At 38.5% G+C, this 25154-nt stretch overlaps 5 protein-coding genes across 5 annotated transcripts; 4 read left to right on the plus strand and 1 right to left on the minus strand.

Annotated features, from left to right (window-relative positions):
• Nucleotides 1-470: 470 nt before the first annotated feature.
• Nucleotides 471-4736, plus strand: LOC119989980 (LRR receptor-like serine/threonine-protein kinase GSO1). Its single transcript, XM_038835770.1, has 2 exons — nt 471-4175; nt 4267-4736. Exons 1-2 carry the CDS (start codon nt 770-772, stop codon nt 4629-4631), a joined length of 3771 nt encoding a protein of 1256 aa, XP_038691698.1. The 5' UTR covers nt 471-769; the 3' UTR covers nt 4632-4736.
• A 285-nt stretch (nt 4737-5021) lies between these two features.
• LOC119988573 lies at nt 5022-7856 on the minus strand. Its single transcript, XM_038833657.1, has 3 exons — nt 7667-7856; nt 7347-7484; nt 5022-5357 (listed from the first exon to the last, which is right to left on the minus strand). Exons 1-3 carry the CDS (start codon nt 7755-7757, stop codon nt 5344-5346), a joined length of 243 nt encoding a protein of 80 aa, XP_038689585.1. The 5' UTR covers nt 7758-7856; the 3' UTR covers nt 5022-5343.
• Nucleotides 7857-8948: 1092 nt separating this feature from the next.
• LOC119988380 lies at nt 8949-13614 on the plus strand. The gene is made up of 7 exons (XM_038833398.1): nt 8949-10128; nt 10208-10329; nt 10631-11317; nt 11700-12363; nt 12448-12586; nt 13042-13135; nt 13239-13614. The coding sequence occupies exons 1-7, from the start codon at nt 9220-9222 to the stop codon at nt 13351-13353; spliced, it is 2730 nt and encodes a 909-aa protein (XP_038689326.1). The 5' UTR covers nt 8949-9219; the 3' UTR covers nt 13354-13614.
• Nucleotides 13615-15090: 1476 nt separating this feature from the next.
• Nucleotides 15091-16506, plus strand: LOC119990073 (probable GMP synthase [glutamine-hydrolyzing]). Its single transcript, XM_038835890.1, has 3 exons — nt 15091-15611; nt 15698-15755; nt 15862-16506. Exons 1-3 carry the CDS (start codon nt 15092-15094, stop codon nt 16349-16351), a joined length of 1068 nt encoding a protein of 355 aa, XP_038691818.1. The 5' UTR covers nt 15091; the 3' UTR covers nt 16352-16506.
• A 4683-nt stretch (nt 16507-21189) lies between these two features.
• On the plus strand, nt 21190-24347 carry LOC119989349 (galactan beta-1,4-galactosyltransferase GALS3-like). The gene is made up of 2 exons (XM_038834799.1): nt 21190-22603; nt 23765-24347. Exons 1-2 carry the CDS (start codon nt 21411-21413, stop codon nt 24108-24110), a joined length of 1539 nt encoding a protein of 512 aa, XP_038690727.1. The 5' UTR covers nt 21190-21410; the 3' UTR covers nt 24111-24347.
• The last annotated feature ends 807 nt before the right edge of the window (nt 24348-25154 follow it).

Genomic DNA, 25154 nt, shown 5'->3' on the forward strand with positions numbered 1-25154 from the left:
CACCATATCTATTGGACCATTCTATAAAATTATAGTAATATTAACGGGTGCCTTAAGAACACTTGTTAAGAATTAATCATAGCATATTCTCTCACCTATTTTTTTAAAACTTAAAATACACTATCTTCTTCAAGTTTCAATACGCTTTTTTATCCTCATCTAATACCCTAAGAGCACTTATTAATTTTTCCCATAAAATTATTAACAATGTCACATACTCAGACACTCATTATAAACACATTCCATATGTATGAGATTTAAAACAGGCAGGATAAGAAATTTTGAAAATAGGGCAAGAAACATTGTTCTAAAATTATATAGATTTTTTTTTTTTTTCTGACTACTCTTTGACCTTTGAATCAACCAGACCATTCCCCTATTTAATACAAATTTGTTGTCATTTACTCCACAGACAACATTTCATGATCTCTCTTATCTCTTCTTTCTGTTGTTCTCACCAATTTTAAGACTCCTCTGCTTTTCCACGGTAACCCCCTGTTTTTGTTTCTGCTGTCCATTAAGAATTACTCAACCATCATGCAGAGCCTCACATGGCTGTCTCACGCGTCTTCTCACTATCCAAGACCAATCACTGCTCCTGCCACCGCCAATCACCATAACCAATACAATCTCACTAGTTGTCTTTATCAATGCATGCATGAACAGAGCTCTTCAATTCATGCAGTTATGAACACCAACATGAATTAAAACTATTTAGTCCCTCTTCGTCATCAAATTCTTTTGAGACATTCAATTCTTTTTCACAGAAATGGCGCTGCAAATGCAAAGACAAGTTTATTCACTTGTTATTGTTCATCTGCTCTGTTTTTCGATTGGGTTTGTGTTGTGTCAAAGCAATGATTTTTCTGTTCTTTTGGAGGTGAAGAAGTCATTTACAGAAGACCCAGAAAGAGTTCTGCGTGATTGGTCTAAAAAGAACAGAAATTTTTGTAAATGGAGAGGAGTCACTTGTGGGAGGAACTCGGTGGATGGAACAGTGGCCGTGGTGAGTCTCAACCTTTCTGACTCGTCACTTGGCGGGTCAATAGCGCCCGAACTCGGTGGTTTGAAGAACCTGCTCCACCTTGATCTTTCCTTGAACGGTCTCACCGGTCCCATTCCAACCACTCTGTCTAACCTTTCTTCATTGGAATCTCTGCTTCTGTTCTCTAACCAACTCACTGGGTCCATCCCAACTCAGCTTGGCTCACTTACTAGACTCGGAGTTATGAGAATCGGTGACAACGGACTCAGTGGACCAATCCCTGCCTCATTTGGCAATCTTGTCAATCTGGTCACTCTTGGTTTAGCCTCATGTAGTCTTACAGGCCCAATACCTCCCCAACTCGGCCAACTCAACCGGGTTGAGAGCTTGGTACTGCAACAGAACCAATTAGAGGGTCCGATTCCAGCTGAGCTAGGCAATTGTTCTAGCCTCACCGTCTTCACTGTTGCTATGAACAACCTAAATGGGTCAATCCCATCTGAATTGGGTAGTCTCCGGAATCTCCAACTTCTTAACTTGGCAAACAACAGCCTCTCTGGTGAGATACCGACTCGAGTCGGCGAGTTGACTCAGCTTAACTACTTGAATCTCATGGGGAACAAACTTGAAGGTCCAATCCCAAGGTCAATTGCAAAACTGGGTAATCTTCAGACTCTTGATTTATCAGTGAACAAGCTCACAGGAGGAATTCCAGAGGAGTTTGGTAGCATGAGCCAGCTTGTTTACTTGTTTATAACAAACAACAATCTCTCTGGGGTTATCCCAAAGAACATTTGCTCCAACACTCCCAACTTGGAGCACTTGATTTTATCAGAAATTCAACTATATGGAGAGATTCCAAGAGAATTGAGCCAGTGTCAGTCACTGAAGCAACTTGATTTGTCCAATAATACTCTCAATGGATCAATACCAATTGAGCTCTATCAGTTGCTTAATTTGACAGATCTCTTTCTCCACAACAACAGCTTGGTGGGTTCAATTTCTCCATTCATATCAAACCTTAGCAACCTGGAGGCACTGGCATTGTATCACAACAATTTACAGGGAAATCTGCCAAGGGAGATTGGGATGCTCAGCAATCTAGAAATTTTGTATCTTTATGACAATCAGTTATCTGGGGAGATTCCAAAAGAGATTGGCAATTGTTCAAACTTGCAAATGATCGATTTCTATGGAAACCGATTCGGTGGGAATATTCCGGACTCTATTGGGATGTTGAAGGGATTGAATTTGCTTCATCTCAGGCAGAATGAGCTTGTCGGTGAGATTCCCGCTACACTGGGTAACTGTCATCAACTAACTATCCTAGACTTGGCGGATAATCGTCTCTCTGGTGGTGTCCCCAACACTTTTGGGTCTCTTCAGAGTCTCGAACAGTTCATGCTATACAATAACTCCCTAGAAGGTAATCTTCCTGATTCACTTGTGAATTTAGCGAACTTGACGAGAATCAATCTTTCGAAGAACAGATTGAATGGTAGCATTGCTGCATTGTGTAGCTCGCATTCATTTCTTTCTTTTGATGTCACAAACAATGCATTTGACCATGAAATTCCTCCCCAGCTGGGAAACTCTCCTATGCTGGAGAGGCTGAGATTAGGGAAGAATCGATTTACGGGGAAAATCCCATGGATACTAGGAAAGATTCATGAACTATCACTCATAGATGTCTCAGGGAATCTGCTCACTGGACCTATTCCAGCTGAGCTTTTGTTGTGCAAGAAATTGACCCACATTGATCTAAACAACAATTTTCTTTCGGGGCCAATACCGCGGTGGCTTGGAAGTTTGCCTCAGTTGGGGGAGCTTAAGCTCTCCTCCAACCAATTTGTTGGGTCTCTTCCTCCTGAACTATTCAATTGTTCCAAGTTGCTAGTACTTTCTCTTGATGGCAATTCGCTCAATGGAACGCTCCCTCTTGAGATTGGTAGGCTGGCATCACTTAATGTCCTTAACCTCAACCAGAACAACCTTTCCGGGCCAGTCCCTCCGGCAATTGGTAAACTAAGCAAGCTGTATGAGCTCAGGCTCTCAAGAAATAACTTCAATGGTGAGATCCCTTTCGAGCTCGGCCAACTAAAGGATCTTCAAAGCATTCTAGATCTCAGTTACAACAATTTAAGTGGTAAAATCTCACCTACTCTTGGGACTCTATCTAAGCTGGAAGCACTTGATCTGTCTCACAATCAACTTATGGGAGAAGTTCCTCCTGAACTCAGTGACATGAGTAGCTTGGGCAAGCTTAATCTCTCTTACAACAATCTTGAAGGAAAACTAGGGAAGCAATTCTCTCATTGGCCTCCTGAGGCATTCGAAGGGAACTTGCGTCTTTGTGGAAGCCCGCTTGATCACTGCAATGACATCAGATCCAAGAAGCAGCAATCAAGGCTAAGCGAGTCATCGGTGGTTGCAATCTCAGCAGTATCAACATTAGCCGCGATTGCTGTACTTATACTCGGAGCCATCTTGTTGAAACGTCAAAGGGAATTCATGAAGAGGGCTAAAGAAGTGAACTGTGCTTACTCTTCCACTTCTACTCAAGCGCAGCGAAGACTGATATTCCCAAATGGAGCTGGCAAGCGAGATTACAGATGGGAAGACATCATGGAAGCTACAAATGGTCTTAGTGACGAGTTCCTCATCGGCTCAGGAGGGTCTGGAAAAATCTACAAAGCCGAATTCTCATCCGGAGAAACATTAGCAGTCAAAAGGATATTGTGGAAAGACGATTTCTTATTGAACAAGAGCTTCACAAGAGAAGTTAAGACGCTTGGGAGGATAAGGCACAGGCATCTGGTGAAGTTGATGGGGTATTGCAGCAACAGAGGAGCAGGTTCAAATCTGTTGATATATGAGTACATGGAGAATGGTAGTGTCTGGGACTGGCTGCACCAGCAAACAGTAAATAACAAGAAGAAGAAATGCCTTGACATGGAAGCAAGACTGAAGATAGCAGTGGGACTAGCTCATGGAGTTGAGTACCTCCATCACGACTGCGTGCCGAGGATCATTCACAGGGACATTAAATCAAGCAATGTGTTGCTAGACTCCGATATGGAAGCACACTTGGGAGATTTTGGGCTGGCAAAAGCGGTAGTCGAAGACTACAACGACTCGCATACAGAATCAAGTGCATGGTTTGCTGGCTCTTATGGTTACATTGCTCCAGGTACGTGATATGTTCTGCTAATTAAAGCAGTAATACTGCTTGTTTCACTATTTATGCATTTCTAACAAATGTCTATGTGGCCGGTCATCAGAGTATGCATATTCACTGAAAGCCACAGAGAAGAGTGATGTTTACAGCATGGGTATCGTGCTGATGGAACTCGTGAGCGGAAAAATGCCGACAGATGCAACTTTTGGTGTCGAGATGGACATGGTTAGATGGGTAGAGAAAGGCATTGAAACACAAGGTTCAGAGCGCGAGGAGCTGATTGATCCTGCACTGAAGCCACTCTTGCCAGATGAAGAAAGTGCAGCATGTCAAGTGCTTGAGTTAGCATTGCAGTGCACAAAAACAGTGCCACAAGAGAGGCCATCATCCCGGCAAGTGTGTGATCAACTGCGACACATTATTAGCAATAGCGTGCTGGATTTTGGGAAGAATAACATGGATAACTGACAAAACTACTCTCTAAGTTGATTGATGCTAGGGAAACAATCGGTTTGATTTATTTACATTTCATGCCAAAATCGTACATTTGCAGTCTTTCAAGTTTTATGGTGATCATTAGGCCAGAGCCTAATAGGCCTTGTCTGCATTTTGGGCAGGCTTGACCAACATATCTTCACCTAAATTGTGAGGATTTAAACCATGGTAACTCAATGAAAAAAAGTGGGCAGATGAACTTGAGCAGCTTCAATTTCTAATCACCTATTGCTGCTGCTATCAGTTTCTACTATTTCTAGTGAATTTGAAAAGCAATTACCATTGAATGGCGGATGCATTGGTGTCTTGCATTGGTCATGGAATTTAATACAGCCAGATGCTTATATCACCACAACTTCATAAACAACATTGGTAAAGCTAATACATTTCAGTAATGATCTGTTTATTATAGATGAAACACAAGCATTTACGCATTTAAGCCGTGTCTAAGACATGCCCACAGCTACTCTTACTGAAAAATGTAACTCAGCTTCCAGTTAGTATTATTACAGTCTGGCCAATTACCATCATTAGAGCATCACAGCTCTTATATGCCGCAAAAACTAGAGAGATTGTAAGCCACCAAAATGAAGTAACGAATAGAAAAGCAAAAACAGTAGTGTCTATAGACCATAACATAAGGAGGAAATAGAGAAGTTCTTGTCTGGAGGATGATTGCAAATACTTATTCGTCTTCATCTACAACATAATCAGTTGAACCAATATCAAGAAAATTGGACATTGAAATGGTAATAAGCACATACGAGAATTATCACTATATACTAAAACAGTTAGTAAAACTGAAAGAAAATGAGAATAGGATTTTTGATGTTCCCGAAGACTTAGCAACACAACATACATGAGCTTCCACTGTAACGAGCATAGATGAATTTCCAAAACAACCATTTTAGGTAAACGTAGCCATAACTGACAACTTTACTTTTGCCCATAAACCGACCTACGACATCAACCAAATTTGCTATTACACGAAACAGCAAAGTCCTATAATTTCAACATCAAATCATTATCTTCCAAGCCAAAAGATGAGAGAAATTTGAGTTGCATGGTCACCAGAGCTTACTCTTAGCAAGAAGAGGATCACATACCCACACAGAAATAGTAAATATAATTAACTTAGAGTGTGTTTGGATTGAGGGATTTGGGGGGAAGGGAAAAGAAGGGAGGGGAAGGGGGACTATTTTTCCATCTCCCATGTTTGGATAGATAAAAAAAAGAAGGAAAGAAAATATGTTTAATTTACTAATTTATCCTTATTTTTATGTTAAAATATTATGTACAAGGGTAAAATAGATATTTAACTTACAAATGACTTAATTAGTAATCCATTCCCTCCAAATGACTCCATTTTGGAGAGAGAATTTTAACAAAAATTTAATAAAATCTTCCTCCCAAATCCCCTCAAATCCCTCCCCTTAATTTTTGATAAACTATCCAAACAAGGGAACTGGAAGGAAACTCTATTTCCCTTCCTTTCCCTTCCCTCCAAATCCCTCAATCCAAACACACTCTTAGAGTTCATTTGTCTCATACAGAAAACAAGCGCCGACCCAAATATAGAATGTCAGCTACAACCATAGTTAGTTATAGACAAGTAGTATAGAATGCCAGCTCCCATTAATAGCCTGTTTTGCAAAAGCCAGCATATGGGTACTAACTACATCATTCTTGCTTAACCCTTTTTTTCACACCCATATCCCATATGGTTTTCATCTATTCTTTGGAATTCACCCATCATGTGAACCAGCAAGATCAACAAAGTTCCTAAGAGGCTAAGAGCTAATCTCCATCCCTTCGAGAGATAACTCCTTTTCCACTTAAATTTGGGCCCCAAAAATATTTTGACATTCGCACCCAAGGGAAGACCAAGATTAGAACTTGGAAGGATCGTACAATACAATCCATGATACTTGCTAAGACATCGACCTTATAACTTCACTTTAAGCATGATTCACTGCAAGACCAATAACAAATTTCAAAGCAAAGTAGAATATACGCCAACATAATGATTTGGCTCTCAGAGCTTAAGCTTTGGTTGATTAGTACTTGTTATAATATTTTCGATTATATTAAGATTATGTAATCTGTTTTGTTCTTCGGTTGCACCCCCTTGGTGCTGTTAATAAATTTTTTCGTTCAAAAAAAAATGCTTCGTCACATATCCACCTTCTGAAAGTTTAGAAAAATCATCTGAAATAAAAGATAATACACCAGTGACTCTTCTTCATCCTATTCCAGCCCCAAAAGCCTCCAACAAACCTCCTTGCACCACTTGTTAACACTCCAAATAACCTCCATCACCAATCTTAATTTACTCAAAGCTTTATACGTACACGACATGTTTTATAGAAGCGTCAAGGAAAAGTGGATTGAATGTATAAAAATATAGTCTGTTGCTTCTGGTACTAAATGATCTACAAATCATTTGGAACTCAAAACCAGCTTCAAATCAAGTCTGAATTTTTATTATCACATGAGTTTGGCAACTAAATGCTGATCACATGTCACTATCTAGACACCAAACATTATCTATATCGAATTGGCAGACTAAACCTGGGCATTAGCACAAATTCGAATTCAGTTTAGATTTCATATAGAACCCAAAACCACCACAAGCACAAAATTAACGAATAAAAATCGATGCAGTGTGAAGCTATAGAAAAAACGAACCAAAGTAGCGACGTTCATTGGCTTCCCTGGCCTTCTGAACAATCTTCTCAGTGTCCTCTTCGACTTGCTTGTCCCATTTCACCAGCTGGTTCGCGAAGACCGACCCACATCCCATCGCAATCAAATGCTCCCATGGATCTGCAACTCAAAAAAAATCTAATCGTAATCCCAAAAGACGTTTTCTTTTCTTCCTCACATGTTGGTTAGGAAAGAAGCATCTCAAAAAAAAATCTAATCGTAATCCCAACAGATCTTTTCTTTTTTTTTCCTCACATGTTGATTAGGAAAGAAATTGGAGAAGAATTAGGGTAAAAACTTACGACGCATGTAAGGGAGCTTCCGAAGAGCGTTGGAGTGCATCTGCACACTCAAACCCCACAAGGCCCCGATCATCGTCACTGTCAGTGCCATTTGCAATGAAGCTTTTGCTTTGCAATTGCAAATTTTGGTCTCGTCGGCGTCGTCTTCGTCTAGTGATGCTCGGATATCGGGGTTTCGCCGTCGTTTTAACCCAACGTTACACCACGTGGACAATCTTATTGTGAGCAAATTTACCACTTTACCATTTCCTTATTTTGTGCAAAACTTGCCTTTTAGACATCAAATATGGATCTAAACTCATATCATCAAGTTTGCGCGTACATAAGTTTTTCACCTGACAACATGGTAAGATGGATCAAAGTCCAACGTGTGATTACAAGAGTATTGTTTCCAATGAGAATCGAACTCATAACCTTTCGAATCCAAGTTTTGCCACATAGAGATTCACCAATTAAATTATCACCCAAATTGTTAAAATGTTCATGGTTCTTCAAATATATTGAAACAATTATACTAATAATTAATCAAAAAAATAATGGAATATTTGTGATCCTCTTCCAAATTTCACAAAAAAAATCCAAATTTTCCATCTATCTAATTTGAAGTATAAACCTTTTTTTTTTAATCTCCATGAGTATCCAACAAATGGTACATGAGTATTAGGTGAAAATCGTTCTTTTAGATAAAATATTGAATAAGGACTGAAATCCAACATTCTGGCAACATTAATATTGAATGGATTATCTTTCCCAAAATTCAAAGATTTTGGGATGAAAACAACTTATGGTAAATTTGTATAACAAGCATTGGGTCAAAATTGTTTTTCTATATATGTTTTTTTTTATTTCGAACGACAAATATATTTTTGGATTACAAATATATATTTTTTTAAAATATTTTGAACCTTAAAAGTTATGACCTCATATAATTCTCCTATGAGATTTTAAAATGAGTATGTGTGTGTGAAACAAGGAATACAATCCAACATTAAGCAACTAAATTGTTGAACACCAACATTTATGGGGGAGAATAATAATGTCAAAATCTCAAGAATCCAATCAAAAAATAAATATAAAGTAACATAATTAACGTTACAATGAAGAAAGTCAAAAAAGATAAATCTAGTTATAGTTTTTTCTTTAGTATATGTATAGGTACTATAAGTTATGCTCTCTTGTACAATCATGACCTAACTTTTGTAGCTAAAATTAGTCTTCTTTTGTGGGCCCGTACATGTTCATCCATAACGGCTATAACCCAACGTCTCTCCCCCACACATGCTCTGTTTTCCACCACAAGTCCCGCTGTTTCTTATTAGAATGCGCTCTTGTTTTCCTGTTATAGATAACAGTTTCTCTGATTTCGCTAAATATAGAATCCCCAAAAGGGATTGATTGTCTTTTGTGGTAAAATAAACCCTTGATTTCGCGGTGAGAGATTTGTTTCAGGGTTTTTTTTTTTGTTTTTGCAATTTATTCTAAAACTGATGAAGCGGGTTGGTGATGAATGTTCAATCTCCAGTTTGATTAAACAGTTATGAATTTGGATTGATATGACGAAAATGGCATCGTCGCAAGTGGAATTCGCTTCGTCTGCCCCTTTCGGTTGCGTTCTCAGAGACCACAATAGGAATGAGCGATTCGGCAGAGAGAGCGCTACCGCCGCCGCTGCTTTTGAGAAGAATCTGAAACAACTTGTCCACAATTGTATTTCTGTTTATCCTGATTCGTCTTCAAACGACGAGAATAGTTGTCAAAATCGGAACTTGAGGAGGATTAACAACAAAATTGAAAAAACAGAGGAGAATTCTATAAGCTCCAGACATGCTCGGATTCTTGATCGATGGAGACAAGCACGGGAGATGGTGTCGGACAACATCGAGACAAGACGGACCCAAGAATCAGAGTCCACCGGAGCGCAAAATCTTGGAGCTTCTTCACTCGTTCAAATGTGGGAGGCCAGGCTGCATCGATCAAACAGCACAAAGAAACCATGTTCGGGCGCCAAAGAACAATCAAGAAGCTATGAAATATTGGACTCTGGTGATGAAAGGCTGGAGACTCGCACCAACAATGATGAGTCTTTAATGGATTGGGAATCACAATGTGAGAGAACCGTACAGAGCGAACCGCCTACATTGTCACAGAGCAGGAGTTCTGATGCCGGAGAGAGCGAGAGGGTGGTTAGAGTCGCTGATATCATTAGGAGACTCGCTGACAACAATGATCACGAACATCATAGCATTAGCGCCTGCAATTCACCCTCCCGGAGGCTCTCTTCAGGGTCTGATCAGTCAGAATTGAGAGGGCCTTTGATGCAGATAGTGTGTTCGCCAAAAATCCGAGGAAGGCAAGCTTTCAATGATTTGATTGTACAGATGGAGCGCGACAGGAAGCAGGAGCTTTGCTCACTTGGGGAGCGTCAGGTCGTGTCAAGATTTGCACAACGTGGCCGCATTCAGGTGAATATGAATTGCAATTTGTTAATTCCTATGGTGGAAGCATATATATTCACTCACTTCTTCTTGTTTTATGTTGCAGTCCATGCTTCGTCTTAGGTTCTTGCAACGTGGAATGGCAATTCAAGATCAACTGTGCACAAAATCACAGGCAGCTCCTCAATTGAGCAGATTGAAACAAGGTTCTGGCGTCGTGCATCTAAGGTATGTTCATTAACTTTTGTAAATTCACGAGGACAGTAACATGTCCATACTTATATTATGATGATTTAGAAAATGTTGATTTCATCTTTTGTTGCTGTGAATGACCTTTTGATGTATCAATTGACAATGCAAGAAATATATGAAAACCGTTTATTGGAATAGCTTGTATAAGGAAATGATCTTATTAAAGTTTCTAGGAGGTAATGCTCAATTAGTATAATCTTGTAGCATGGAAAATCATTTTGATTTGAGATAATCCGTTTTCTGTATTGGATAAACATGAAATGTCTCCTATTTCCAGGGAGAAATTTAATGGAGCTGTGGAGCAAGGCATGACGACAACTACTTCTAGAAGCCCTGATAGACAGACAGTAAACAGTTTGGAGAATGCTCCAACACTCAAAAGACCAGGTGAAGACAGTCAGCCTCATGATGTTTCTGCCTCCGAGCAGCAGGGCACATCGTCAGAAGAGCACTCCATGTTGACATGCAAAAGACTAAGTCAAGACAGTCAGCCTCATGATGTTTCTGCCTCTGAGCAGCAGGAAACAGCACCAGAGGAGCATTCCGTGTTTACACTCAAAAGACTAAGTGAAGACAGTAGGCCTCATGATGTTTCTGCCTCGGAGAAGCCAGGCACAGCACTAGGAGAACACTCCGTGTCCCAGAGGAGTGAAGTCAGCAAGGCCCTTCCAGAAGTATCCTGTCTGAGTTCAAATGTCATGTGGCAAGAGACAAGCTTCGACAATAGAAATTTAGATTCAGAAGAAATTGCAGAAACAACAGGATCCTTGAATGAGAGCAGTGAACCTGAGATGGAAGAAGAACAAGAGGCTTATGAGCCACATGAGTTTTTAGGCTCAACATATGATTGGTTTAGTGATATTGCTCGTCCACGGAGTTTCTGGGAAGATCGTAGGCAAGCATGGTATGAGGAGATGCTTAGCAACAGCTCAGAAAATGAAGAAATACGCCGACTCCTTGAAAGGTATAATGATCATTTTATTTCTTTTTTGCCCTGTTTTTCATGCTTTTTTTCCCCTACAATTCATTTAAGTTCACAATGCATCAATATTAATAGCCAGAGATGGGATGATTTTATTCAAGTATTGAAGGTTATCAGTAGGAATACCAACCATAAAAAGAGAAAGTGAGCGACCCTATGGATACGGCATTTTAGCGAAGCTGATTGATCTATTTTGATTATTTTGTTTCAGTATATTTGAAGCTAGGATATATGAATGGATAAACAATAGTTTTCTAGATACCAATTTACAGTAGTTGTATTTTGGCTCAATGATCACATTCAAGGTATAGGTTCTTTCATTATTTTACTAAACGTCAATCTAATTTCAAATTTTCGATTGCAGACAAACAGTATCAAGTGTCCTTTCTAGTGACTTCCGAGACAGAATGGACCAATTGATGACATGTCATGCACAAAGACAAACGGATACAACAAGCAATCAAGAAGATGATGATGATGACAGTCAGGAGAGGATGCACCAATTGGTGTTGGCTCACTTACAAGGTCATACACAACAAGTTGACAATCAAGAAGGAGAAGAAGAAGATGATGATGAGAATGTGGCTGGAGTACGAATGCAAGAACAAGAAGCAGGAAGAGAAGGTAGAGGACAAGTCCAGGCAGAAGGACAACGTGAGGAAGAAGATGAAGAAGGAGAAGGGGGTATAGTTGAGGTAGAGGAACAAAGAGAAGAACTAGAGATTAGAGGAAGGGCTGGTGCGATAGAAGAACGACCAGTGCAGGAAATCTACCATGAGCAAATGTATGAAGAAAGAGAAACTCCAACTGGTCATCTATATCTTGAAGCCAGTGATTACTTCAGTCAGTCCTCACAATCATTGCAAATGCATTCTCCATCTCCATTTAGGTCATGGAGTTACAGATCTCATGAAATTAGTGATGATTCTGATCAAGCTCCCTCAATATCTTCACAACAACATCCGCAATTTCTCTCTTACCATATGGAGAATCGACAGTGCTCTTCCTCAACAAACCATCCTTCTCTTGTAAGTTTTCCGTTCAATTTAAGAGCTAATTCTGTGTAAAGTTTCAGATCTATGGTTAATGAAATAACACTGCTGGACATGCAGGAAATGGAACTCATATGTGACTTACGAGGGCATATGGTGCAAATGCAGCGTGAAATGCTTGAGCTAAGAAAATCGATACAGAGCTGCATGGAAATGCAAATGCAATGTCTGAACTCCATGAAGCGGGAAGTACATTCATGTAAGTTCAGAGATTTGAATTCGTGATATTTTGTCTGAAAAACCATGACCAAAGATTTATGTGATATATATGGTCAAAAGATGTTCAGGGAAAGACAATCTTTTGACGTTTACCTAAAGAGGAGCATTCTTAATAAGAACATCAATGTAAAAGATGATTGCGCCATGGCTCTAGACTGAAGTACTGAACTCCCTATTTCGTTGGGAGGAAAAGAAAATATTATCCGAGGAGGGCTTTGCTTATTCTGATGTTATGTGAAAGATTATATAGTCATGACAGAATGTCTCTAAGAAAGTTATTTCTTTTCTCCATAATGGTAAACAAGCTTGAAGACCAAAAAATTGATAGCTTTGGACCTTTTGGGTCCTTGACTTCTTTTTTCTTTATTTTGCGTATAATTTGCTTTTCTTTTCTTCTACCATTTCAATGAATGACTTATGAATTTATCATCACAGTTCAAGGGGATGCAAATAATTCACTTGATAGGGCACTTAAGAATCGGAGATGTTGTATTTGCTATGAAATGCAAGTTGACTCACTTTTGTACAGGTACTTGCTGCTGAAGTTTACTTTGATATTGTCGATTCTCATTTCGATTTCTAAGCATCCCGAGTACTCGTTGTTCTGAATAGTTGTTCTTCATGCTTCTCAGATGTGGCCATATGTGCACCTGTCTGAAGTGTGCACATGAATTGCAATGGAGCAGTGGGAAATGTCCGATATGCCGAGCTCCTATAGATGATGTTGTGCGAGCTTTTTTGGATTGATAACTACTGGGAACGAGTTCTTGCTACTGAGGACCGCCTTCTTCCTTTATCCAATCTTAATAATCATGCCCTTAAAGATAAAAATTCTTCTTCTTGCTTTCTTTACGCATGCTATATCCCCTTCGTAACTCATTGAACTGGGCAGTTTTTTTTTTTCCTTCTTGTTCTTGTACATGCCTTATATTTGAGGTCAAACATGGGTTCTCACTTCTATAGAGTATGCTTATCAATGGAGAAGCTGCATTTTTTACATTCTGTCAATATTCTGTTTCTCTTTTTACAATTTTAGAGAATATTTCTTGCACTGGCATCTACTAGCCAGAATAGTGATCAAGATTGATGTTATCATATACTGATAACACAGGTCCCATATGTTTTAGATTGTTCCTAGGACACTGAACATCCTATATGACAAGTCTCTATCATCCTCCACAATTCCACTAATGATAAATTTTTCATCCCTGCCAAAGAAAAAAGACAGAATTTTTTATGATCAAGCTCTTTTACTGTGAAAATGTCAATCAATCATGTGTTCTGCATGGATTCTGTATTGCAGGTAGGTACCTCTCTCTTTTTTTAAAAAAAATGCAAATTTGTTGGAGAAACACATTACATATGCGTTGTTCTTCTTGAAATTACATTTCAACTGCATTTTGGAGGACATGTGTGTATCTTGAGTGCTGATAAGATAGTATCAGTGTGGTCATGTCTGCTGTTGAGTTTTTTCTTTAATTTGTTTTCCTGTCCTGCATTAATAGTGTTATTTGTTTTTTATTAATAGATCAGTGACCAATATTAGTCATAATTCTTCAAAAATGGTTTGTAAATGGTTCTGTCTGTTGATATGCGTACACGTTTAAGGCAAAATCAACTGTGCATGACATAAGATGATAAGAATATCATTTTTTTTTTGTATCAAACACAGGAAATTCAGAAATTTCATTATCAACCGAATTGGTCCATTGTGGCAACTAGGGTTTGGGACCTTTTTTTGATAACCAAAGAACCACCCAGCTCACCATGGTCTTCATACAGTTGAGTGAGCGTAAACGTACCTCGGGTTGCCAAATAGGCCGCAACGTGATTGGATTGAAGCCCATGCGGGTAGGGTTTGGGACCATTGCACACACGTCAGCTGCTAATGCTGTAGCAAATGGGCAAAAAGAAGAAAACTTGCTCTGAACATGTACCATCATAACAGCATCAACTTAAACCATAAAAAGAACAATGCCTTGAGAGACATGAGTTTGATTAGTCACCAACTAAAAAAAGCAAAAATACCTTTTTAATTAACTCACTCCAGCTAGCTTTTGGGACAAACACAATTATCATGATTATTCTATTTTGCCTTGATCCCCACTTCAGCTTGAGGATTAGGCTTTGGAGTATTCAAGCAGTAAAAGGCAGAAACTGAAAATGAAATGCAGGGTCCATCACAGAGCTGGCATTGGCACCACTTTCATCCGCTTCACATAACATATAATATATCAAAAACTATTCTAATATGGACCCAGTTAGGGTTAGGAGACTTTCCATGATTCAATCTGTCAGAGTCATTTTCTATGCCCCATCAGACAAAAAAGAGAAAACAGTGTCCTAGGCATGAGGAAACTGTATGGCAGACCCTAACCCACCCATGTTACAACTTCACAAGGGCTTGACCCTACTTGCCATTCTATAAACCCTCCCTTGTGTTCTTCACTTTTCTTCATTCCACACACACACACACAAACAAAATATGTGCTACTCCAAGTTTTCTAAGCCTGATCATATCAATGGCCGTCCTGTTCTTCAGCCGAAATCGAACCAAGTTCCTGTTTTGGAACGGCCTAGTTCGCTTAAGAAAGTCTCTCCAAAATCTCCTACTTTGTCACCTAAACCTTCACCAACACCAATTAGTACTGCTAGTACTAGGCCTTCAGTGTCCCCTCCTATCTCTCCTAAGCTAAAATCACCAAAATCATCACCATTACTTAAAACAAGAAACAATGACAAGGCCTTCAACTCCACTACAAAGACGTCGAAGAAAGCCGGTGCTAACAACAATTCAGTGAAAGTCGAGGCTCCGGGTAGCATTGCAGCAAAAAGGAGAGAACAAGTTGCTACAATGCAGGAACAGAGAAAATTGAGAATTGCTCATTATGGAAGGACTAAATCTGCCAAGTCAGAAACAAAGGTGGTTTCGGTTGGTTCTTTGTCGTCTACGAGTACTATTGCTCAAGAGGAGAATAGATGTGGATACATGACATCTAATTCAGGTACCAGAACTCAAAACCTCTGATATTTCCCCCATAAACAGTAATCCTTTTTTTTTAAAGTAAATAACAGGATTTAGAATGTGCAGATCCTGTTTATGTTGCTTACCATGACGACGAATGGGGCGTTCCTGTCCACGATGATATGTAAGTTGTCTAGCTTTCTTTCTTCCTCAAGCACACATAATATATCCTGAATCAATGGAAAATGTCAAAAATGATATTATTTTGAGCCCTTCTGCCATTGTTGCAGGATGTTGTTTGAACTATTAGTGTTAACTGGTGCACAAGTTGGATCAGATTGGACTTCAGTCTTGAAAAAGCGCAAATCTTTCAGGGAGGCATTTTCCGGGTTTGATGCAGAAGAAGTTGCCAAATTCACAGAAAAGAAAATCACATCAATTGGTACTGATTACGGCCTTGATTTAAGCCTAATCCGAGGAGTTGTTGACAATTCAAAATGTATTCTCCAAGTTAAGAAGGAATCTGGGTCATTTGACAAGTATTTGTGGAGGTTTGTGAGTCAGAAGCCTATTAGCACCCAATACAGATCATGCCAGAGAGTCCCTCTTAAGACCTCAAAATCAGAAACCATAAGCAAGGACATGGTGAAGAGAGGGTTTAGGTTTGTAGGACCAACTATTGTTCAGTCATTCATGCAAGCTGCTGGTCTCACCAATGACCACTTGATCACTTGTCCAAGACACATCCAATGCACTGCGTTGGCGATCTCAAAATCGTAGTGTAGAAACGGCTTTATAGAATCACAAGCAACCACGGTCCATACATATATGGCACAAGAATAGTTGATTAGACAAGAAAGGAAGTGTTGAAATTGTGGGCGATGATCGAAAGTGCATGCCTTTGGTTTAAGCTAAATATTTGCATGTTTAGATGACTTGAGTTTCTCTTCAGCACAACTTGTGAGTTTTTATTTTTTACTGTCGAATCCATACATTGAATTTCTATGTGGTTGTAATAAATTTATCAAGTACGCACTCGAAAAATAGTAAATACAAACGTGGACAGAATCACGTTGTTGTTGGGGGTCATAACCCCTCGCCTTTGCCAAAAACTCCAAAATATTCGTTGTTTCTTAAATTTATGAGGATCATTTGGTAATATTTTGGATCAATATTGCCCCTTCTAACCCAATCTTTAGCCTACATAGACACAACTATAGTAGGTCATCTAAAAGCAATTTTAGAACAATTAAACATAATCAGCCTAGACTATAGAGCCCAATCTTCTGCTGTTGGACTATAGATATTTGGGCCTTTGGGACGCACTTCTGCCGGACTATGGATTTGGGCTGAATTCTTTAATTCCTCAAACAATTAATTAGAACTCTTAGAATGCAACTGCCCGCCGGTGCCTCCAGACCACATGTTTGGGCTTGGGCAGTGTAGTTTTCTACCGTTGATGGACCTTAAAAAATGAAAAAGAAAAAAATATATAGAATAAAATGTAACGGCTATGTAGTAGAAAAGAATCATAAGTGAGTTAATAAATAAAATGCTTTGGTTTCTTTCTTTCTTTCTATCATTGTAACCTATAGACTATAGTTACAGTAGTGCAATGATGAGGACACTAACATTAATGAGGAATCCAAAGCCAGAACAATCAATTCACTTCCTTAAAAGGTAAAAATAAGTTGGGTTCTTTTTTCCAGCTTTAGTTGTGTCAGCCTGTCAGGTTCAAGAAATGTCCTATACTTATTACATGTATATCAGGCTGCAGGCAATGCCTCATCCTTGACGGATCCAGTATGCACCAAACTGGACTATATTACAGCCTGACCATATTTATTACTTACTACTACTTCTCTCTGACCATGGGCAAGGCTTCCAAAGATCTGACTAAATGGGCCCAAGATTTAAGGACTTGTTTAAGGCCTACGATAGATAGTATCAGTTTGTAAACTACTAATTCAGAAGAATTACATTTGTAGACTATACAAATTTAATGAACACCAACCATAGACAACTATGTGTTGGATATATTCGGATTGGGCACTGTCTAGTACACAATGTACCGAACTAATGTCAGGTATAAATAATGGACCGTTGGATTTTAATGTCATGTACAAATTATGGATCGTTGAATTTTAAAAACATAGTTTACTCCAAATTGGATAAATTGAGAATTGCCTAAATCTAAAAGAAAGATAAAGATGAAATCTCACCCCTTTTTTTTTCGCTCTACGGATATTATTATGTTGACACTCAAATGATCTGTGTTGAAATCCACGATTATGAAAAGGTGAGACAAGGGTGGGATGGTTAGGGTTCGGACCTGGAGGCTGGAACGGTCCCCGGATAAATCTCTCTATATATGTAAATCTATATATATATATATATATATATATATATGTGGTGGGAGTAAGACGGTTAGTTGTTTGACAAAAATGGGTCATGTCATGTGGTGGAGCCATGATTGAAAGACCACCGACTGGTTGGCGTCGGCTGATGAACTGGGTGTATATTTTTTTTGCCAGCCCACACACTATGTGCACAATCATTTAATAACGAATCTTTTCAAAGTCCCCACCTATTTATGTAAAACAATAATAATAATAAGGGATAAGTATCCATTGGACCCCTGTACTTATCAAAACGGATGGATTAAGCCCCTCTACTTTAAAATGAGTCATTCAAGCCCCTCTACTTTCAACTTTGGTAAAAACAAGCCCTTCTGTTAATCAAACGTTAAATGGTCGCTGATGTGACAAACATTTTGTGACATGGAATTAATTCTTTGGAAAAAAAATAAAAATGACATGGACAAAAGAGAAACAATAAAAATGATTGCCTCTGTTTGCAAAATGTACAAACTGTACTCGGGTCAAGGTTGACCCGTTTGGGTCCTTCACGGGTCCTCCTCCTCCGGTGGCTGTTCCAGCTTGAAAAAGGGTGGAGAAGGTGCGCCTCGGTTTGGGAATTCTTTTTGGATGGGTGGTGACCGTCGAAGGCCCCTCTGGTGATCGGATCGAACAACTTTGTCCATGTATGATCGTGGGCTTCGTGAGGTGGTTATGGCAGATGCGATAGTCGAGAATGGACGAAATTGGTCGGGTTACCTTTGTGACCGGCTAGGGAAGGTTTTCGGGTGGTCGTTGGCCGGCAAAGGTGAAAGACGACGGAGATGGTGTGTGTGGTTGTCGTGCTATGTCGGCGGGGGAGCAGAGATGAAGAATAGGGTTGTTATATTTTTTTTTATATTTTTATATTTTCCACCTCAGAAATAAAAAAATAAAAAAATACATGTCAATAGTTTAACGGCAAGGTCAGCAAAATTTAACGTCTAACTAACAGAAGGGCCTGTTAATCCCAAAGTCGAAAGTAGAGGGGCTTGAATGGTCCGTTTTGAAGTAGAGGGGTCTGATTGACTCGTTTTGATAAGTACAGGGGTCAAATGGATACTTATCCCTAATAATAATAATAATATAAGTATTTATAAAAGAACAAAAAATCCCCACCGCAACATAAAATTAGTACATAATCTAATCTAATTAATACACTTTAGTTAACCTCAATATAACCTTAATTTTTTGTTTCTGTTTTAATGTCATAATTAAAAACAGTGCAAAGCTATGATGTAGATGTATTTGACAAGTTTCACCAGCTGCTCCACAACCTTCCACGTATCAAACTCTTTAAATCATATGTCACATTAATTTATCATTTGATTTAATTTATGTGTAGAAACTTACAAAAATGTCTCCTTCATTTTATTTTTTAGGACCTAACTTCAAACGATACTATGTAAATTTTTATTTATTTTTTTTTTGAAACTAAATATGTATTTAGAAAATAAAAAATTTATGCAATTATTAAAATTAGTGAAATTTTAATCAATAGGTCCACTTATTGTTAGACACGTGTCATGCTATCCACTCTTTTGGTAAAATTACGCATTATTACCGGTTTTCTTGTATAATCTCATGTTCTCATTAATTTTTTTTGACTTTACCAGACAAAAAAAATTAATAATTTTGTCTTTTCTTATAAAAAATCAACTTTGACGTTTCTATTGTACTGGGTGGGTGACCATAAGATCCAAAATTTGATTGCAAAACACCAAAAATGAATTGAGCATAATATCATTGCAGTTTTTGGATATATTATTTTAATTGCCAAATAAAATGCAGACATATGCACCTCTTCTTCTTCTTTTTTTAACAGGGACAACCCTTGAAAAAACCATAATAGATATGAAATTATCAAAAAATACTTATAATAAAATTAGAAATACTAATTTGACTAGAATTTCTATTAACAATAAAAAAAAAACCGTTTTATCAAAAAAATTCTTAATAACACAATAATAAAATTCTTAATAATTAAGTAAATAATACGTACTAATTTTTTTTTTAGTCTCTATTTAAGTATTTATACGTACTAGTTTTTTTTTCCAATTAAAACTTTAACAGTATGTTTGAAATCAATTTCCTATGTTAATAACTTAATACTAATCATAATCCAATTGACTAAACAAATTGCAAAATCAACAATTAATTAAGGTTACAAACATACCTGAATGACAACCCAAGAGACCGGGAAAGTTTATGATTTTTTTTTCCTATTCGCATTAAATTGAGCTTGAATTCACATATATTCGACCTGCAAGTACGAGGGCTACTATGGAACAAGATTATCACCTTGTTGGGCCCTTATGCAATTTGGTGGCTCTGAGCTTCAATTCTTCAATCCAAGATAAAAAGTTTCTCCCTAGATCTTGATCACCTACAATAAAAAAGGTTAGTAGGTCCGACGGTCACGGTGATAGTCCTAATTATTAAAGCATATGCCCCTCGTTAGTCGTTTGATCACCAAAATAATCAATAAGATCGGAGAAATTCATAAAAATAAATATAATCTAAGCACAAATATTTTAAATTTAACTATTGACATGAACATGCTAATTTCCATTTCTTCAAAATGAAAAAAATAATACTTAGCATCAAAGTCGAATGTGCACTAGATAAATTCATGAGCCTCATAATAACTCTCACCACTCATGCTAGACAAGTAAATAGTAATTTAATTTATAGATTCGATAAGAATTAAATTCACAACTATTTATTATAACCGGTTAGGTCAAGACTTAATTCCTCCATCCAACCACTATTTAATAGCAATGAGGCTGAATCATACTTAAATTTATACAATTTCACCAATAATAAAACTATAAAACAAATCCAAAAACCATGGAAGTTTCGCATAAATCCGAAAGAAAAACAAAAGCTAAAATTCCAAATCCAACAAAATTAGTGAAAAAAATAATTGAATGCAATAATGAAAATTGAAGACGGGAAATCAAGCAAGAGTCGTATATGCACACTTCTTTCTTTTGTCGTCGTTAGGACTTTGACAGAAAAAATTCGTAGGAGTAGTAGGGGTAGCCACCCACCCACCGTATTCTGACGCGTCTTTCTTTGCTTAATCAAAAATTAACTAATCTCTGGTTTACTTTGACGAATCACACTCTCCACTATTCACTAATCCCAATTATGTTTTTGTTTAATTTAATCACACCGTTATCTGCTTTAACAAATCACATGATGAACCCCATACTCCCATGTCGATTATTGCAGTTTTTTGCACAGTGAAGAGAAAAGATAAAGGAAAACTTAAATTAAAAAGCGAGAAAGAGAGACAAACAGCAGAGAAAAGCCGGAGAAGCAGATAGAGAGAGAGATAGTACCCTTCTTTCTCTGCTTTTCTAGTTCTCTTATCTTCTTACTTTCTTCGGCTCTCTGTGGATCAACAGAGTAGCAGAGCTTGTTCATTGGTGTGGAAGATGGTTAAACCCAATGAGAAAGAGAAGAAGATGGTTCTGGGTGTGGTGTGGAACTGTGCGACAGAGCTTAAGCTTCTCTTAACGGCTCTTTTGATTCTAGCTGGCATTGCCACTCTGATCCAAGTCTTGCCTTCTTCCCCTTTCACCATTACTACTTCTGATCTCCGTCTCTGTATTTCCAGAATCTCGTCTCCCATCCCTGCCGTTGCCCCTCCAAACATCTCCCAAACCCCACCACTATCCGAGCCGCCCCTCTTGCAACCGTTGCCAACTCCGTCACCAATTCCGTCGCCACCGTCTGTTGAAAGAGATCAGGTTCTCGAGAACGGAATCTTAAAGCGAGCCTTCAATGGGTACGGTTCGGCCGCCTACAATTTTATCACCATGGGAGCTTACAGAGGCGGACTCAACACTTTTGCCGTTGTGGGTCTCTCCTCCAAGCCTATCCATGTGTACAGCAGACCCAGTTACCAATGCGAGTGGGTCTCTGGCTCCAATTCTTCCTCCTCTGTCACCACTATTGGTAAGAAGTTCCTTACAGATTGGGGGTATGGTCGTGTCTACACCGTTGTTGTTGTGAACTGCACTTTTGAGCAGCAAATCAACGGGGACAACTCCGGTGGGAAGCTTATTCTCCACGCCTCCACTTCCGGAGGCGGAGACACCAAGTTTAACCTCACCGACAGATTTGAAGTTCTTGAAGAAGCACCCGGTGGCCTAGACGTGTCGATTTTTACATCCACGCCGAAGTACGATTACTTTTATTGTGGATCGTCTTTGTATGGCAATTTGAGCCCTCAGAGAGTGAGGGAGTGGATAGTGTACCACGTGAGGCTGTTCGGTGCGAAATCCCACTTCGTAATACACGACGCCGGAGGGATTCACGAGGAAGTTATGGAGGTGTTGAAGCCATGGATGGAGCTGGGGTATGTCACTGTGCAGGATATAAGGGAACAGGAGAGGTTTGATGGGTATTATCACAATCAATTCATGGTGGTGAACGATTGTTTACACAGATACAGATTTATGGCGAAGTGGATGTTCTTCTTTGATGTTGATGAGTATATTTATATACCGAAGAATACCCTCAAGTCGGTGCTCGATTCTCTGTCGGAGTATTCTCAATTCACCATTGAACAGATGCCCATGAACAGCAAGCTCTGCCTCACTGCTGATAACCACAAATTGCACAGGTAATTAAGTTGTTTTTGGCACTAATTTTTTCTTCTACTTTGTTAGGCTCAACAGTGCATTGCTTGAGAATTTTAGGTATAGATCATCTTGAGCAGCATTGAATTAGTTTTTGCTATGACATGAAGCAGTGGTTTGTTTGTTCTGTTTTGGTAATTAATTTTACTTGGTATAATTAGTTAAGAACACGGTTGATTGTTCTTTCTGAATTATGTACATGTTGCTGAAATAGGAATTCATTTACACATACCATGAGAATTTAGTCTGAGATCCTGTGTTGCATATTCTGGACTGGAGCGCAGGCCAGGTTAGATTAGTCTTTACCTATTGAAGGAGGCCATGTTCAGTGTTAACTAGAAGCTATACATGGAAAACAAGTTGTCTACTGAAACTTTGGATGCCTGCAATAGTACTGTTTGTTTTGTTTAAAATGATTTTGTTTATGATCATGTGGTGTTTATGGTGGTTGATGATGGTAACTTTTTAGAATTGATGTTGAAAACTTATGAGAAAGATCAAGTGGTCTGTATTTGTTTGGAAGTATTCATCTAATGTCGTGTGGTCACTGATTCTTTCTTCTCTTCATTTAGTGGTAGGCCAAGTGGAAGTGGGGTGGGGGGTTTCAATACTGTTATAAACTGACTGTTTCTCATGAATGATTTAGACTTTGGCAATTACAATGTTTGTTCAAAAGCCTGCTTCAGTTCTTGGGGATAATCAAAACTAAGCTTCGACTTTTATTTTTCCCTTCTTTATCAAGATGCTTGAAGCATCATTGTTTTCAAATTTATGTCAATTATGGTGATGAAAGTTTATTTGTTTTACAAAATAATCCGTAAAAAGTTTGAAGAAATACAATACTTGAGAACCTTCAATAATGTGGATGTCAATCTCAAAATAAGATCGATGCTGACTTAAAAGATATGTAAACAACTTCCGTGTACAAGGCTGCTGCAGTGGGTGGAGTTGGGCACGGGCAAGTCAAGAGACTGTTTTCAGGAATGGAAAGTGACCTCTACCACTGGGCCACATGCTGACTTAAAAATACTGGAAAAAAATTGTGAAATCAAGACATTGATCAACCTGTTCTATTATTATTATCAAGAAACTGCCTTTCACATCATATTTTGGCATTGATCAACCTGTTCTGTTGTGATTTGCAGGAAATGGGGATTTGAGAAGCTTGTATATAGAGATGTGAAGAAAGGCATTAGAAGGGATCGCAAATACGCAATTCAACCTCGCAGTGTCTTTGCCACTGGAGTGCACATGTCACAGAACCTAGATGGCAAGACAACACACCAGACAGAGAGCAAAATCAAATATTACCATTACCATGGAACCATTGCACAAAGGCGTGAGCCATGCCGGAACCTGTTGAATGTGACAGAGCTAGAGTTTGAAAGGAACCCCTATGTTCTGGACACCACATTGAGGGATATTTCCTGGGGTATCAAGAAATTTGAGGGCAAAATGATTGGATCTAGATTACAGAATACCCGGCAATGACTCCGGCCACTCCGGGCTCACACTTCTCTTTTTTTCCTCTATTTTTTTTCTCTGAAGTTATTGATGAACAGGGGAGCAGATACATTTGGGTTATTTTTGTATGATAGTTTTTCTTCTTTCTTCTTCTATGTGATATATTATATGATGATGCTTTTAGAGAAATATGGGAGGTGTTGCATTCATTCTTGTTCTATACATAAATATTAATCTTTCATGTAGCATTGAAGTTGATAGCTTGATTCTTTTATTTAATCACTCTATAATAAAATATGACAGTAGTAATATATAATTTGTTTGATTCCCGTGTCGGTATGTGGACCTACCATTGCTACCAAACCAGTGGGAGGGGGACCAATGTGCTTGGTTTGCTTTGCTGTTCAACCTTTTCTCTCTTCTTTTTCTTTTTAATCATGAATGTGTGTGGAGGTTTTGTGTAGAGTTTTGTACAAGTATTTTTTTTGTTCAAGGAAAGTCACAGGCTGTACCCATTTGGTCTCTCTCTTTGACAAGTCCAAAAGGTCATGTGGGGTACTGGTCGCTTTCTTTGGGGTCTCATCTTGTAACTAATCCTTCATTGAAGGAAAGATTAATCAAATGACTCAGTTAGAGAAATCCCTGGAGAATTCTGTACCAGTTAAACCCACATGTTTGATGCTTCCATACAGAGAGTTAGGGTTTTCCTGAAGTTGACCTAAAATTTCAATGAGCTGGGTTTGTGCAAATATATAGTATTCATATACATCCCATAATTCAGGAGTTGAATAATGTTAGGAACACATCACAAGATCTGGCATTAGGGTGTACATGTGAAGACATTAATGATCATGATTAGTGAAACTTCCTTAATACACATTGATTTTGCATGTATGTCATTGTGAATATATATATATACTAATATGTCAAAGATGTAAACTTTAGCAATCCGTGTTGATTATAGAAGTTTTGGGTCAACAAGTCTGAATTGATACAACTCATACAAGTCCAGCTATGAAATTTGTTGTCTACCTTTTCCCACTTATTATTGCAGGACAAGTAGTGACATGT

This window comes from Tripterygium wilfordii, chromosome 21 (assembly GCF_013401445.1).
Source record: "Tripterygium wilfordii isolate XIE 37 chromosome 21, ASM1340144v1, whole genome shotgun sequence".
NCBI lineage: Eukaryota > Viridiplantae > Streptophyta > Magnoliopsida > Celastrales > Celastraceae > Tripterygium > Tripterygium wilfordii.